The 14,313-nt window shown below is 39.1% G+C and overlaps 1 protein-coding gene and 1 long non-coding RNA gene across 2 annotated transcripts in view; one reads left to right on the top strand and one right to left on the bottom strand.

Annotated features, from left to right (window-relative positions):
• LOC148275587 (uncharacterized) overlaps nt 1-9,934 on the top strand; it is a 46,114-nt gene extending 36,180 nt beyond the window's left edge. Inside the window, exon 2 of the long non-coding RNA XR_015823990.1 lies at nt 9,806-9,934. This is a non-coding gene — a long non-coding RNA (uncharacterized LOC148275587). The remainder of the gene's footprint in view (nt 1-9,805) is intronic.
• The window catches only part of LOC148275586 (homeobox protein SIX2-like), an 81,638-nt gene extending 67,686 nt beyond the window's left edge, over nt 1-13,952 (bottom strand). Inside the window, exons 1-2 of the mRNA XM_088235482.1 lie at nt 13,728-13,952; nt 10,485-10,777 (exon numbers count right to left, since the gene is read on the bottom strand). Coding sequence (XP_088091608.1) covers nt 10,485-10,631 — 147 coding nt within the window. The 5' untranslated portion in view covers nt 10,632-10,777; nt 13,728-13,952. The remainder of the gene's footprint in view (nt 1-10,484; nt 10,778-13,727) is intronic.
• Between the last annotated feature and the right edge of the window lie 361 nt (nt 13,953-14,313).

The following is a 14,313-nucleotide window of genomic DNA, read 5'->3' as shown; positions in this document are numbered from 1 at the left end:
AAGTCGAGGCTGCATCTAAGCCGCAACATATTTTTAAATTTTCCAAGATTCTTAACAGTAGGGAATCTGGAATTCCGTCCACAGTGTATTACAAACGCAAAATGGCAGACACACCACAGGAAGTTGCCAATTTATTTGCTGATTACTTTAGCAGTGTTTATAGTTCTACTTCTAATTCTAGGTTACACAGTATTGATAATACAGATTTAATTGATTTTAACGACTGTGTATTTACTGATTCTGATGTAAAAAAGGGGATTTGTGCCTTAGATCCAAAAAAAAGCGCTGGGCCAGACAATATCCCTACACTTCTTCTTATACAATGTTGTCCCTCTTTAACTGGTCCACTTACAAAAATTTTTAACTTGTCCTTGAAAACTGGAAACTTTCCCAAGAAATGGAAGATCTCATACTTAACCCCCATTTATAAAAAAGGAGATAAAACTGACGTCTCCAATTACCGACCCATTTGTATTCAGTCAGCCATTCCAAAGTTACTGGAATCTGTTTTGCTAACTAAGTTCACCAATGAAATTAGTAAAGTTATCACTCCGTTACAACATGGTTTCATAACTGGTAGATCAACTCTTACAAACCTTATGTTGCATCAGAATCGGTTGATCACATCAATGGAGAGACGTCATCAGACTGATACAATTTATACTGACTTTAGTAAAGCGTTCGACAAGGTTTCTCATACTATTTTAATACACAAACTTAGTTCATTGGGAATTACTGGTAATATCTTGGAATGGTTTAAAAGCTACCTGTCATCAAGGAAAATCTTAGTAAAAGTATTCGGTTATAACTCGTATCAGTTTGAGGCATCTAGTGGGGTACCCCAAGGCTCCCACCTGGGACCAGTACTGTTTTCTTTGTTTGTTAATGACATTGTGTCGATATTTGAGAAAGTAGACATTCTTCTCTTTGCCGACGATCTTAAAATTTCAAAAACTGTTACCTCTGATACCGATTGTGGAGTTCTTCAGTCTAATTTGGTAAGGCTGTACAACTGGTGCCAGAAAAATGAACTTTATTTAAATGTCGACAAGTGTTGTGTAATATCATTTACAAGAAGTAAAAAACCCATAATATTCGATTACAACATTAATAATATCAATCTGGGAAGAGTTACACAAATAAAGGATTTGGGGATAGTTTTTGACGAAAAATTGACATTTATTCCTCACATTGATACCATCACTAATAAGGCAATGAAATGTCTTGGATATTTGCAGCGAACTGTAAAGGATTTTAATTCCATCACTACTCTCAAAGTGCTATTTACTGCCTTGGTTAGAAGTAATTTAGAATTCAATTCAACAATTTGGTCACCTTATTACAATGTTCATATTTTAAAGTTAGAAAGAGTACAACGTAAATTCCTTAGATTCATCAATTACAAACTTAATATACCCGCCGAAAATATTGATTATGATAATTTATTATGTACACTAAATATGTCAACTCTATGTAAAAGAAGAATTATAAATGACTTATTAAATTTATATAAAATAGCGAATGGCGTATTGGACGTCCCGGAATTAACTAGTGTTATCAGCTTGAAAGTACCTCTTCGAAATACTCGGCAGCTAACGTTATTTTTTGAATCTCCTGGCAGTCACAATTATTATTACAATTCACCAATACCTAGACTACACCGGCTAGGTAACGAGTATGGTGAGGTTGATATATTTTGTCTGTCATTATATAAATATAGGTTAAGTATTCAAAAGGTTATAAATTAATTTATGTAAAATTTCTTAATATTTTTCTTTATTTACTATTTCTTTTTCTCATGTATCTCTTTAATAATGTATAAACTTTTATGTATGTATATGTATGCGTGTATGTTTTCATATATAATTTTTTTAAATATTTTTCTATGTACCATATACCTATGTTGGTACATTTCCTGATTTTTACTTATTATTGTATCTTTTAGCTTTTCTTATGTTATCTTTTATTTTAACCAAATTTACATACTTATGTTTCACTGCTGCACTTAAATGTAATTTCTAAAATATGTAAAAGCCCATTGGGCGTGTAAATCAATAAATAAATAAATAAATAAAATACAGTCCCGCTTCCCGCTACCTGTATGCAGGAATCGAGCCAAAATAAAGGGTATGTATGACATTTTTTCTGCTAGGTATATGTCGTTTTGGAACTTTTTCCTTTCACCACTTCTCTATCTCCTTTACACTAAAGATATAGAGAACATTATCAAAGATAATGTTCAAAGAAAAACAATGACAGTGCAAACCAGGCGAGAGAAGTGTGCTTGTCAATTTAATTGATGGATGCATCAAGAAAATAGGAAACTGGATGGTTGAAAACAGTATTTAACAGTAGTTAACATAAAACCCATCAAAAACTGAACAACTGTGGGAGGCTTCAGCCAGACGACAGAATTTGATCCAGAATACGGCTCTACCCAATGTAGGGAGTACCGCTTTACCCACCGTTAAACTACTGGGAGTTTTACTCAATTCTGACCTATCTCTTGACGCTCAAATTAGTAGAACGATAAGTTCATGCTTCTACCAGCTGAGACAAATTAAATGCATACGCAAAAGTTTGCCGGTTGATGCCGCCCGTCAATTAATAAATGCGTTTGTAGTGTCTAGAGTCGATTATTGTAATGGTATCTATGCAGGTCTACCAATGAACAAAATGACTCGCCTACAATCTGTATTGAATGCCGCAGCGAGACTTATTTTCGGAATCTCTAAGTTCAGTCATATCACTCCACTACTTCGGGAACTACACTGGCTACGTTTTCCACAGAGGGTGGAGTACAAACTCTATTGGCTTGTGTATAAGTCACTGCACAACTCTGCTCCGGAATATCTAAGGGAACTATGCATTCCAGATGAACTAGCTGACAGGCGTCTCACACTTAGATCAGCTACGTCTACGGCGAGAGGAAAAGTTTTTATACCTCTACGCAAACAGCGCACTAAATTTAGTGAACGCGCATTTGCGGTCGCAGGCCCTATGGCATGGAATGCTCTCCCAGCAGAGGTGCGAGGCTGTGAAAGTGAAGTGATGTTTTGGAAAAAACTTAAAACCCACTTGTTCTCTAAATCATTTGAATAAATCCGTAGCACGTGACAACAAAATAAATTGTTTTAATTAAATTACAAATTTAAAAGCTTCAAGTAAATTGATTTAACAATAGAAACAACATGTAAAGCGCCCTTGAGGTATTTTATTACGAAAATGGCGCTATATAAGTTATCCATAATAATAATAATACTAGCCTTTATTGTATTTTTCATACCTACTCCATAAATTTCACGTATCTATAAGACGGTTTAAATGAAATTTTATTAGAAGATCGTAGAAAAATAAATGTCCTTTTTTTTTTATTTTAAATTCGGAGCTCGATTGTTGCGAACTCCCGAATCTTATTAACTTTAAAATACCGAATCGAGTGACTAGAAGTACGGAGATGCGTGACGCGTGCAACTGCGAGTACATGCGCAGACAATGCGCAGACAATGCGCAGACAATGCGCGAAACTCTCCGATTCCGCGTTTACATTTCTTAGCCAACAAATGTACTTGTGATTTAGACATTTTTAATACAACAATTTATTATTCATTTTAAAACGTTCTTAAATGTATTGTTTAAAACTAATTATTAAAGTCGTTATAAAACTATCTTTTCATTGCATTTTTTTCTTTGTTTTTGATGTGTATATTAATATTATTATTATTATTATCTTATCTCTTTCTGAAATTAATTTATTAAATATTTTTGTGTACCGCATATTATGTTATTATCTTATATATCTTACTGTAAACTAATTTTATTATTTGTTTTTAACATTAATTTGTTAAAACCATTTTTTTTGTTTGAATTTTTTACAAATTATTACAATTTGCTTTTTAATTCTAACATTTTTTAAATATTCATATTATTTATTTTTTCACTTTTTATTTTGCATCGCAGCATGCTTTTTTGTTTCTACATGTATACAAAAAAAGTTTTGTTTATTTTAAAACTTATTACTTACTATGTTTGTACTTACCTGTATATTTTTTGTAAATGCCCCTCGGGCGTATTGTAAAATTAAATAAAATAAACAAATAAATAATCGTAACATTCGTTTATACTAGATACTCGTACCTATTACGTACTACCCACTGGCTAACTAATCCAAGTACACAATATTACGCACAGTATTTCGTATTCACATTTCTAAATGAAGAAACATTTTTGGCATCACTTAGTAGCATCTATCAGCTCAGAGACGGGATTTATTATTTGTACCCACATTTCGGTAATTTTGTAGATACACATTTTTTGATGAATTAATGTTACCTTTCAGATATAGATAATTAATACATAAGGACATAAAATAAACTGTGTTTCTGTAGGTGGATGAGATGTCGTCGTCTGATTCAGCGGTCTTTAAAAAAATAAATAATTTACTAATCGACAGGTTTATTTAAGTTACCCTTAAGGATTGATATATAAATAGTAATTATTTTCGCAGTTCATTAATTTTTCGGAAAGTGAGTTTATTATTTCCCCTCAGTATGACCGTCTTTGCCGCCTTTCTTTGCTACTCGTATCAACCGAGCGGTCGTCGAACACTTCAAAGCCAAAGCCAGTGTTGGTTGGCAAAAGTGGGAGGGGGAGCAGTGCGATTCGGAACATCGATGTTAGTTCGAGGTAGAATATCTGGAACGTCCATCTCACTCGATAGTATTCTATGTGAGACCACGAATGAAGCTAAACTTCTCCTAAATTCCAAGCAAAACTATGAAAATATTCTAGTCTACGCTTCCGTCATTACTTCTAATTATCCGGAGCGGTGTTTTTAAACCCGCGGGTCGCGAAGCCCAGCCAGGGGGTCGCGGGCCCGAGCGAGGTAAAGGCGAGGGATGAAAAACTGGCATCCTTCGGGCATCCAGCGAGGCAAAAGCTGGTCCTGGGAGAGAGGTGGGGGGGGGGGGGGTTAAGGGGGTGGCGTGTTCACAAAGGTCGAAAAACACCGTATTAGAGTATTGATTAGATCGTTTCGGTAGGAAATTAGAGTTGAACGGAGAACTTTTACCGGGGAATTCCATATTTAAAGTTGTTAAAATATGACACGTATCCAGGTAGTGCTGTTCGAGAACCCGCGTAAAATTCGCGAAATAATGTTAATCCCGAATAAAGAGAGGAACGACTCCGGTAGGTGCCGTTTATTGCGTAATCGCGCGACAGGTGGCAACGGCCGCCGTCGCGCCTCGGCCGCGGCGGCGGCGGCGGCGGCGGCGGCGGCGGCGCGCGCGAGCGGGACGGCGGCGCGCGTAACCGTAGCCGTCTCGAGTCTCGCCAGACTAGAGTTTCTTCTATTTCGGTCCGCGGTATATCGGGATCGGGATACATATCGCGGTGTAACCGGGAACCGGGAGACGCGTCAGGAAGAACATCCGAGACGGGTCCGGTCGATCGTCCTCGCTTATTTAGGTTCTCTATCTCCAGACCTCTCCGTCTGCGGCGACCTCCCGAGTCGGGTCAGGGTAAGACTGGGTGACGCCCGTAATATTTATTCGACGATTGTTGTCTGCATTACTTTACGGATTGAGGCCCTTCCGGTAGTTGCACTGCCGCCAGCGCCAGCGTAGCTCGGCGAATCATTAAACCACTCGAGCCTCCTCACCGCGACAAGATGGAGATCCGAAGAAGGTGCGCGATATAAAAACGGTATATAAAAAATACTTCTACAGCATTTCGATGATTTCGTTATAAATTTATATCTCAATAACTCCCTCGGGAGGAAATCCAGCCTGTCTACAAACATCTGACATACTCAGTATAGGATTTCATCATTTGCGATGTGGTCTCTTCGGTCGGGTGCATTGAAATCTAATTGCAATTTGCAGATTCTATTGGAAATGAATTATGAACGGTTGCACCACCGCGCACTGAACTGAGCGAGGGGCACGCGATATCGGCAGTCAGGAGTCAGGAGTCAGGAGTCAGGTGGCTGCAGCGCACAGTGTAGAGTGCAGACAGCGCGGAGATGAGTTGAACTATTTATGAACACGTCCTTTGTTCTCTCTCTGGCTTACTAATAATATTATGTAGGCATACCTCAGCGCGTCCGCGTCACGTCGCGCGTCGGGTCAGCATAATATACCGTACAGATAATAAAACCACATCTCCGTCTATAATCTGTTCGGAGTTCGGACTCGCCTCGTGCCGATGTTTACACATTTCTAGCATTCTATATTCCGCTATAGTCTGCATTGTCTGCATTGTCTGCAATGGCGGCAGTGTCTGCATCGCGCGGTGGACGCGGACGGCGGACATGGTCTGGATTCTCAACTCTCCTTTGTCGACATTATGTGTAATTATATTTTAATGTATTCCATTCCGATCAAACAAAATAACGTTTATAATTGCAATGACTTAAGTACCTACTTAATTACACCAATGTTACGACTTGTTCGTTGTAAAATCCATTCGTAACCGGTTAAGTGACATTATTTTATATTTATTTATTGAATAAAATAAAATAAAATTGTAAAAGTACACACAAATAAAACTTAAGATACATAAAAAGAAATACACCTAATAAATGAAAAATTACGCTGCTCTAAAATGATGCAGAACCAGAAAATTCCTTGAACTGGCAGGGTTTCGAGTGATTTGTACAGGAGTCTGATTGAATAATTATAGTGGCACAACTTTCTTAATAATGGAATAGTGTAGATCCTGCATCATTTTGATATTGGTTCCAGAACCGGTTCAATGTTGAATGGCCCGTACCTTCATGTAGACTCAACTTGGTGTACATTTTGGCAATATAAAATATAATATATAAAAAGTGGTAACAAGAGATCGTAGTCTGTTACAAGTTTTAAAAATTTGGCAATCCCATTTGAAATGATGATCAACATAAACACCTAAATACCTATATTTCTTTTCGAAAGTTATAAGCTCGCCTTACGAGGATAGGAAATTTAGTCGTGCTAACAATAGGGAAATATAACTTTTTTTTACATTTATAAAGTAATAAAGGTCTATGAAATACTGTCCAGTAAAAAAATTTTTTTGCTAATTATTAGTAGCATAAAAAAAATTTTAGATTTGTAATTTTTAATGCCCGAAAAAACGGTCATTTCATTGGCCCCGCCTCTATACGTTACGATTCATGTTTATTTGTTCCTTGACATTGAAATTTGTGTAGAACAATATCACGAATCTCGACGTCACAACAACCGAGGCCAAACACGTCGCGTTTTTCTACGAACGTATTTTTATTGAATTTCTTTTTTACATTTATGTATGAAAACATTTCTCCGCAGTATCCATGTTGATTTTGGAAATGCAACTAATTATTCTAAATCCATTTCATATACTTTATCGGTATATGTAGTATGTAATATTTTCCCATTGGTGCAGTAGGCTATTATGTTTGGAAGGATATATATATATTTTTGCATGTGGAGATTTTATGTATAATACCTTGACCAAAGTCATGTGGAAGTTTTTTAAGGATTCACAAGGATTTTTTCCGGCAATTACTAGTGCGGTGTCGTCAGCCAATATGATTCTACGTACATCTTGAAATAATTTACAAATCATTGTTACGTATATTAAATACAATTCAGGACCCAAAATTGAACCCTGGGGCACTCCTGATAGACATTTCTTTTCTGAACTAAAAAGGATATTGATTTTTATACTCATTTTTCTTCCCAGTAAATGATTTCTAAACAATGACAGTGCAAACCAGGCGAGAGAAGTGTGCTTGTCAATTTAATTGATGGATGCATCGAGAAAATAGGAAACTGGATGACTGAAAACAGACTAACATTAAACCCATCAAAAACTGAACGCGGTGAAAACTAAGCCGAGACTAGCGTTTAAAAGAAAATCTGTTTTTTTTTTTTTTAAATAATGAACACTCGAAACTACGCAAGCTCCTTGTCGAGACCTATGAATGGAGTATCTGAGGATTTCGAGATGTGGTCCTATAGAATGATTCTGATTCCCGGAGAGACCGCATCACGAATGACGAGGTTCTTAGTAGAATCGAAGGAGGAAGCTCATGACCATCTCCGAAAGACGCGCTAGATGGATCGGTCACATAGTGCGTCACGAGAGTCTCCTGCATGAGGTAATAGAGGGTATAAACTTCAGGAGGCGCCCTCGCTGAGAATACCTCGAGGATTTATCAAAAGATATGAGCCACAGGTCATATTATGTAGACCTAAAGAGGGCCGCACAGGACGGACCGGAGTGGCGGAGGAGATGCAGAGCTTCGCTGCCTAACCTAACCGATCCAGAGAATTGAAATCGGAGAGAGAGATAGCTGCTGAGAACTAAATGGTGAATCTCTGTGGTTTCTACTGTACCGTCTCCTCATAGCATGTCGGGAGTTGGGAAATGCGAACATTATTTATTACGACTTTTCCGAGCGTCTCGGGAAAGATATTTGTCAATTAATTATAGGTAGGTATCCAAAAAGTCAGTGTCGCTGTTAACAGTCGAGTCAGTTACAGATACATATAGTAGGTATGACATTATTTGCCCAAGAAGACTCCGAGAAAAGCGCAGTGAACAGCACAGACCGCCGTTCACCCCTTTGTTGTCTTCGACGTCCACCGAAGCCGTCACACGCGGCACCGTGTCGGGCGGAAGGAAGGCTGCAGGCACAACTGAGGAATTGGGAGGTGTTAGGTGTTAGTTTAACAGTATTAGAGAAAGCATTCAAAAATAGACTTAGCGATTATGTTGAGAGTAAAAACATACTTAGTGACAACCAATTTGGATTTAGACCAGGTAAAAGCACAGATGACGCAATAAAAAAATTAACCGGAGCATTAGTAAACAACATTAATAATGGTAAGAAAACACTTGCAATTTTTCTTGATTTGGCAAAAGCGTTTGACACCATATCGCACAAAATTCTTTTAAAAAGAGTTAAAAACATTGGGATCACAGGTAGACCTCTAAATTGGTTACACAGTTTCATTTCCAATAGATTACAGAGGGTTAAAATTGGAGAATGCAGCAGTACTGCTTTAGAAATAAATTTTGGGGTACCACAGGGTAGTACGCTAGGACCTTTGCTGTTTATTATATATATAAACGAATTGTGTAATTTAAATATTAACGCTCGTATAATCACCTTTGCAGACGATACAGTTCTTGTATTTGAAGGTGATAATTGGGAGGAAACACATGTTAAGGCCGAAACAGGAATGAATATTCTTAAAAACTGGCTCAAAGATAATTTGCTGACACTAAACTCAAAGAAAACAAAATACGTAAAGTTCAGCCCAAATATAAAAGGCCTACCAAGAATAGAATTAAGGATAAAAATTCATAATACAAATTGTAACACGCTCACCAGCTGTAATTGCTACCATCTGGAATGTGTACAAGACATCAAATATTTAGGAATCTTTATTGACGCACACCTTAACTGGAGAAAACATATTTACTATTTAGTAGGTAGAGTTAGGAAACTAATCTATATCTTTATAACACTGCGTAACATATTATCCATTGTAGATATTAAAAGTATATACTATGGTTTGTACAACTCTGTTTTGGCCTACGGTTGTATTTGTTGGGGAGGAGCTGCCAAGACTATTCTTGATCCCTTGGTTAAGGTACATAAATCAATATTGAGGATAATATTGCGAAAACCGTACAATCATCCGAGTGAAGGCCTTTTCAAATCCTTAGACGTCCTTGGCTTAAGGCAAATCTACATAAGGAAAGTAATACTTGACATCCACAAAAATAGGAGCACTCAGGTGATTGTGAGTCATGCGCACTCAACCAGGAGTACAGTAAGAAACGATTTGGTGATTCCAATAGCACGTACAGCGGTATTCCAAAAATCATTTCTATATAACGGACCTAAACTATACAACCTGATACAGTCATTTTGGAAATCTGATAAACCATCAGTTTTGAAGAGAAATTTAAAAATTTGGTTGACAGACATTGGAAGTAAGGAATCGGAGAATTTATTGAAGATAGTAATCTAAATATTATGCTATCCCATTGAATCATATATAAATTTATTGTATTTTCGCATGTGCATATATATTGTGTATGAATGTGTATATGTATGTACGAAGTATGTTTGCTTTATATTTATGTATTTAATTGTATTTTTACATTTAATGTAAACGTAATTTTTTTTTCTTCTCTTTTCTTCTCTTTTGTTTTTTTTTTTTTTTTCTTTAATATTGTTTTTTATTTATAGGAAAAATATTCGTAAACCATATTTGCCGCAACAAATCGGTTTCTTAGAACAGGCATTTGCCCATATAGGAACCGATTGCAACATTAGGCGTATTAATATTTCTGGCTTGCCGACCCTTCATATACTGAGCCTACTCCTAGTACTAGCAGAATTTGCCAGAGTGTTTTTTGTGTCATTTTATAACATTGTATGTATAAACTAATAAATAAAAATAAATAAATAAATTTCGGATGATGTGAGCGATAGTTACCTCGCACACGCAGGCCACTTGTTCCTGCGTGAAGCCGAAGGAGGGCAGGGCGGCGCCCGCGCCTCCGGCCGGGCCCCCGCCCCCGCCGCCGCCCCCGTGCCCCCCGGACATGGCCCCGTACTCCCCGGACGGCTGGTGCTGCAGCATCCCCTCACGCCGCTCTCATGCCCCGCGCGGACACCGTTGCACGCACTCACCTTCGCGTTTTCGCCCTCCACAAACTAGACACTGCGCAGTATGGGCACTCTCACCCCGACTCGGGGCAGTTGGTCCGCGCCCTTTTTACTTTCGATCTGTCGGAAGAAGAAGTCGCGTCGGTGAGTCCGGGAGATCATCATCATCATCATCATCATTCCCGCACTATCGGCACCCGATGACATTTCGTATCGGTCATCTCTCCATTCTACTCTGCCGAGGGCATGGGGCATGGTAATGGTGCAACACATCGTGCGATGTGTGTGCCTGCTGCCTACTGCCTACTGCCTACTGCCCACTGCCTACTGCCTACTACCCGCGGTCCCTCCCGGAACAGAAGTATGTATAGGTGCGGTGTGTAGTTGTGTAGTGTGTAGTGTGTAGTGTGGCGTGGGTACCTACTACCTACGGTGGGTACCTCCCGGCTCCCGGCTCCCGGAGGTAGGCGTGCTATATTTAATATAATTATTTATATCGCTAATCACTACACCTATTTTATCACCCGTCGCACTCCGAGTGCGAGCGCAAATTAGTACACGGTTAAAATACCCGAAGTGCAATTATGGATCTTATCGCGGGGGAAGAGAAAAAATAAATTTGGGGATTTTTATTTCGCTTCATATATGGCCGCGCATATGGCAACGTCCAATGATATATGAAACTGTTTAATAATAATAATAATTAAGTATTTTAGACGATTAATAAAAATTAAAAAAATATTATGTTCAAATTATTACGAAATATGAAAAAAACTCATTGAAGCGATTAAAAAATGGGACTTAATAAATCGACATATATGTCCAACATACGGATGAAGTATTTCGAAACGAGAATTCGTAGGCATTTACGAGGCTTATGACCGATAATCGGATGGCATAGCAAATTTGGGCAAATTGCTCAAAATTTAAAATTACCTAGGTATCTAGGTATTGTAGAAATAATAATTGCGAGAATTTGAGTTCGGTTGCGCAAATATGCAGATACCTACGTCAATAGACACATTGAAATTGATATTATAAATATAATATTATCGTAATTAGTTTTTATGAACATGGCTGGAATGCGCGAGCGGAGGATCGCTGATGTACGTATTTACGAGAATGTCGACATTCGTGGAAGGAAAATGGCGGCTTAAATAGCGCAATAAGAGCGTAATATAATTATTATCGCATACCCCATATTTCACCTTCATCGAGTGTGAAGAGGGAAATGATGTCACGAATCAGCCGTTTGCACGGGACTAATACATCATATGATATTAACACGGCTAAAACGGGCTCATTGAATGTTTTCGATTTTTGAGATATTGATGGCATTTTTTTCTCCCGAATGAGTTCAATAAAATGGCATATTAAAAAGGAACAAAATGCCGCTCCCATTCTAAACTGGTCAAATGCGACGATCGCTGTTCGCTGTTCGCTGGTGACGCGCTCGGCTTTGTCAGATCCAAAAATAAGTTTAAAAAATACATTTTATTAAATACACGAACCTGGAGTCCCACAAATAAGGTTCTTATTTTCCTGTAAAATTTAAGCCCGTTCTCATCCGGCTAGGTAAGTAGTCGTATGTGCAGGGCGGTACCGGTCGAGTTCCGATACTGTCCGCACGCGCCAGCACCAGCGTACCGAAGAAATGTGTCATAGAAATTTGTCTAAAATATTCTACGGCCAATTGTCATTTCGCAATAAAACTTAGCTCCATAATATAAATAAGATCGTTTATCGGTTCTACATTTACTACGCAGAACTGAAGTTTCACCGCCCGGCCGCGGCCGGATCGAGTGAACGCCGTAAGACCGTACACGCCGTGTGACATTCCCTATTCCGTCTAAGTTTATACATTCGTCAGATCTACGAATATATTGTCATCACATTTGCCGAAGACACGACATGGAAATAGTAATCGCGATCCTTTCACCGAGAATATATAAAATGAAAGAGATAAATAATAAACCCCGAAATGAGCGGTGTTATCGCGTGATTACGGAACAAATCTTTCTGTGACTTGTGCGGAAGGCGTCGATAGAGTTACAGTACATCATCTTTTAAAATAATGATATTAACCAAATTAATGAAGCGGACCTCTGAGAGACGGAAGGACAACCGGGACAACCCGAGAGTGGGTATCCGGTACCTATGTACCTACGTAAGAGAGAAGAAGATGATGTCGAATACATTTACTATAATATATTAATCACCAGAATGGACGAGATTATGCATTGTACGAGCGAACGGACGTAGCTTTTGATACAAGAATGATAACATCCGACATACGAGTACCGGGTGGGTACCGGTACCCGCATATTATGTAGGTGAGGGAGAATCTACCTTCGCCAAACTCGCAGTGGATGTGATAACGAGAGCGGGTCAGTTCAAATCGCGGTTTACGAAACTTCATTTCTAAAAAGTAGCGAAACAGACAGAGTGGCCCTCTGTCTTGACAAAGGTTTGCGGGTGTGTGGACGGAACGCTTCCACCGCTGGTTGCTGACTGCTGACAGCTGACTGCGTAAATGCCGCTCTCGGCAGAGTGTGCCTTCTCGCACTCGAGACTCGGGACCTCGGGAAATATTATTTGTCAATGTTGATAGTTTCCCAGGCTTTAGAGGCGCTTGTCTCTAGGGATTTGGTCGGACTCGTATTGTTATTAATATTATTTTGTTTTACATAATTCAGTAAGTAGTATATAGCGTCCGGGCGAATGAAGAATACAGTTCTGATTTCTGAGCGTTTTCCAGTCGATGGCTGATCTCGGGTAAAAATCCCGAATTAGTAAATCGAGCGGGTTCGATTCCCGGCAGTGGACGTGAAATATCGATTCTAAAGGTTGTTCAAACTGCGATATTTCATTCTTCCCGGACCGGGCGCCGAAAACGCGGAACCGACGGACGGTCGAAATACGCCGCCGCATTCGGTCGCAAGTGCAGCGCCCTATGCACCGCCGAGTGTGGAAAGGGGAATGATGATGAAGATAATTCGCAGGACCCCGGTCTGACCATTTCCGCTGGTACATTTACTATTATTTTTCGATGTTTATTATTAAACATTACCATTCTCTCGGAGTAAATAATGCGCGGGATTCGATCCTAAACGGACACTCGAGGAAGTGAGGCGCCGCATCGCCGGCCGAATAATATTATATCGCCAGAACTCGGCGTCCACTCACACTGCACACACTGCACACTGCGCGGTACTCGGACTGCGGCAATCGGCCGGATGCGACATGCGACACACGACACGGACACGGCACCGCGCGACACGACCGCAGCGCGCGAGATCTCGGCAGGACTGGCGGGCGGCCGGCGGCGGGACGCGGGCGGCGGGCGGCACTCGACGGGCGGAGTGGGGAGAAATCGTATAATGTTATACCGTCTTACAATTTAAATTATTTTATTTTATTTTATTTATTTCGAATACAAACAGATGTACAGGTTAAATGAATATTTTTTTAAGAAACTATATAAAATGTATACATAGTAGGGCCTGCCATCCAATTATACATATAATTATTCACTAAATAATACTGTAATAAAGCGACGACGGAATGCGAACAGCTTCACACGGATTGAATGATGATATTGAAAACTTCGCATTCCCATTTAAACGAATTAAAACAGTATTTTGACGAATCAAAAT

The sequence above is a fragment of the Micrasema longulum genome, unplaced genomic scaffold, assembly GCF_059751315.1.
Source record: "Micrasema longulum isolate JH-2025_06_02 unplaced genomic scaffold, ASM5975131v1 h1tg001381l, whole genome shotgun sequence".
In the NCBI taxonomy this organism is placed as follows: domain Eukaryota; kingdom Metazoa; phylum Arthropoda; class Insecta; order Trichoptera; family Brachycentridae; genus Micrasema; species Micrasema longulum.
This window is presented reverse-complemented; position numbering and strand designations above follow the sequence as displayed.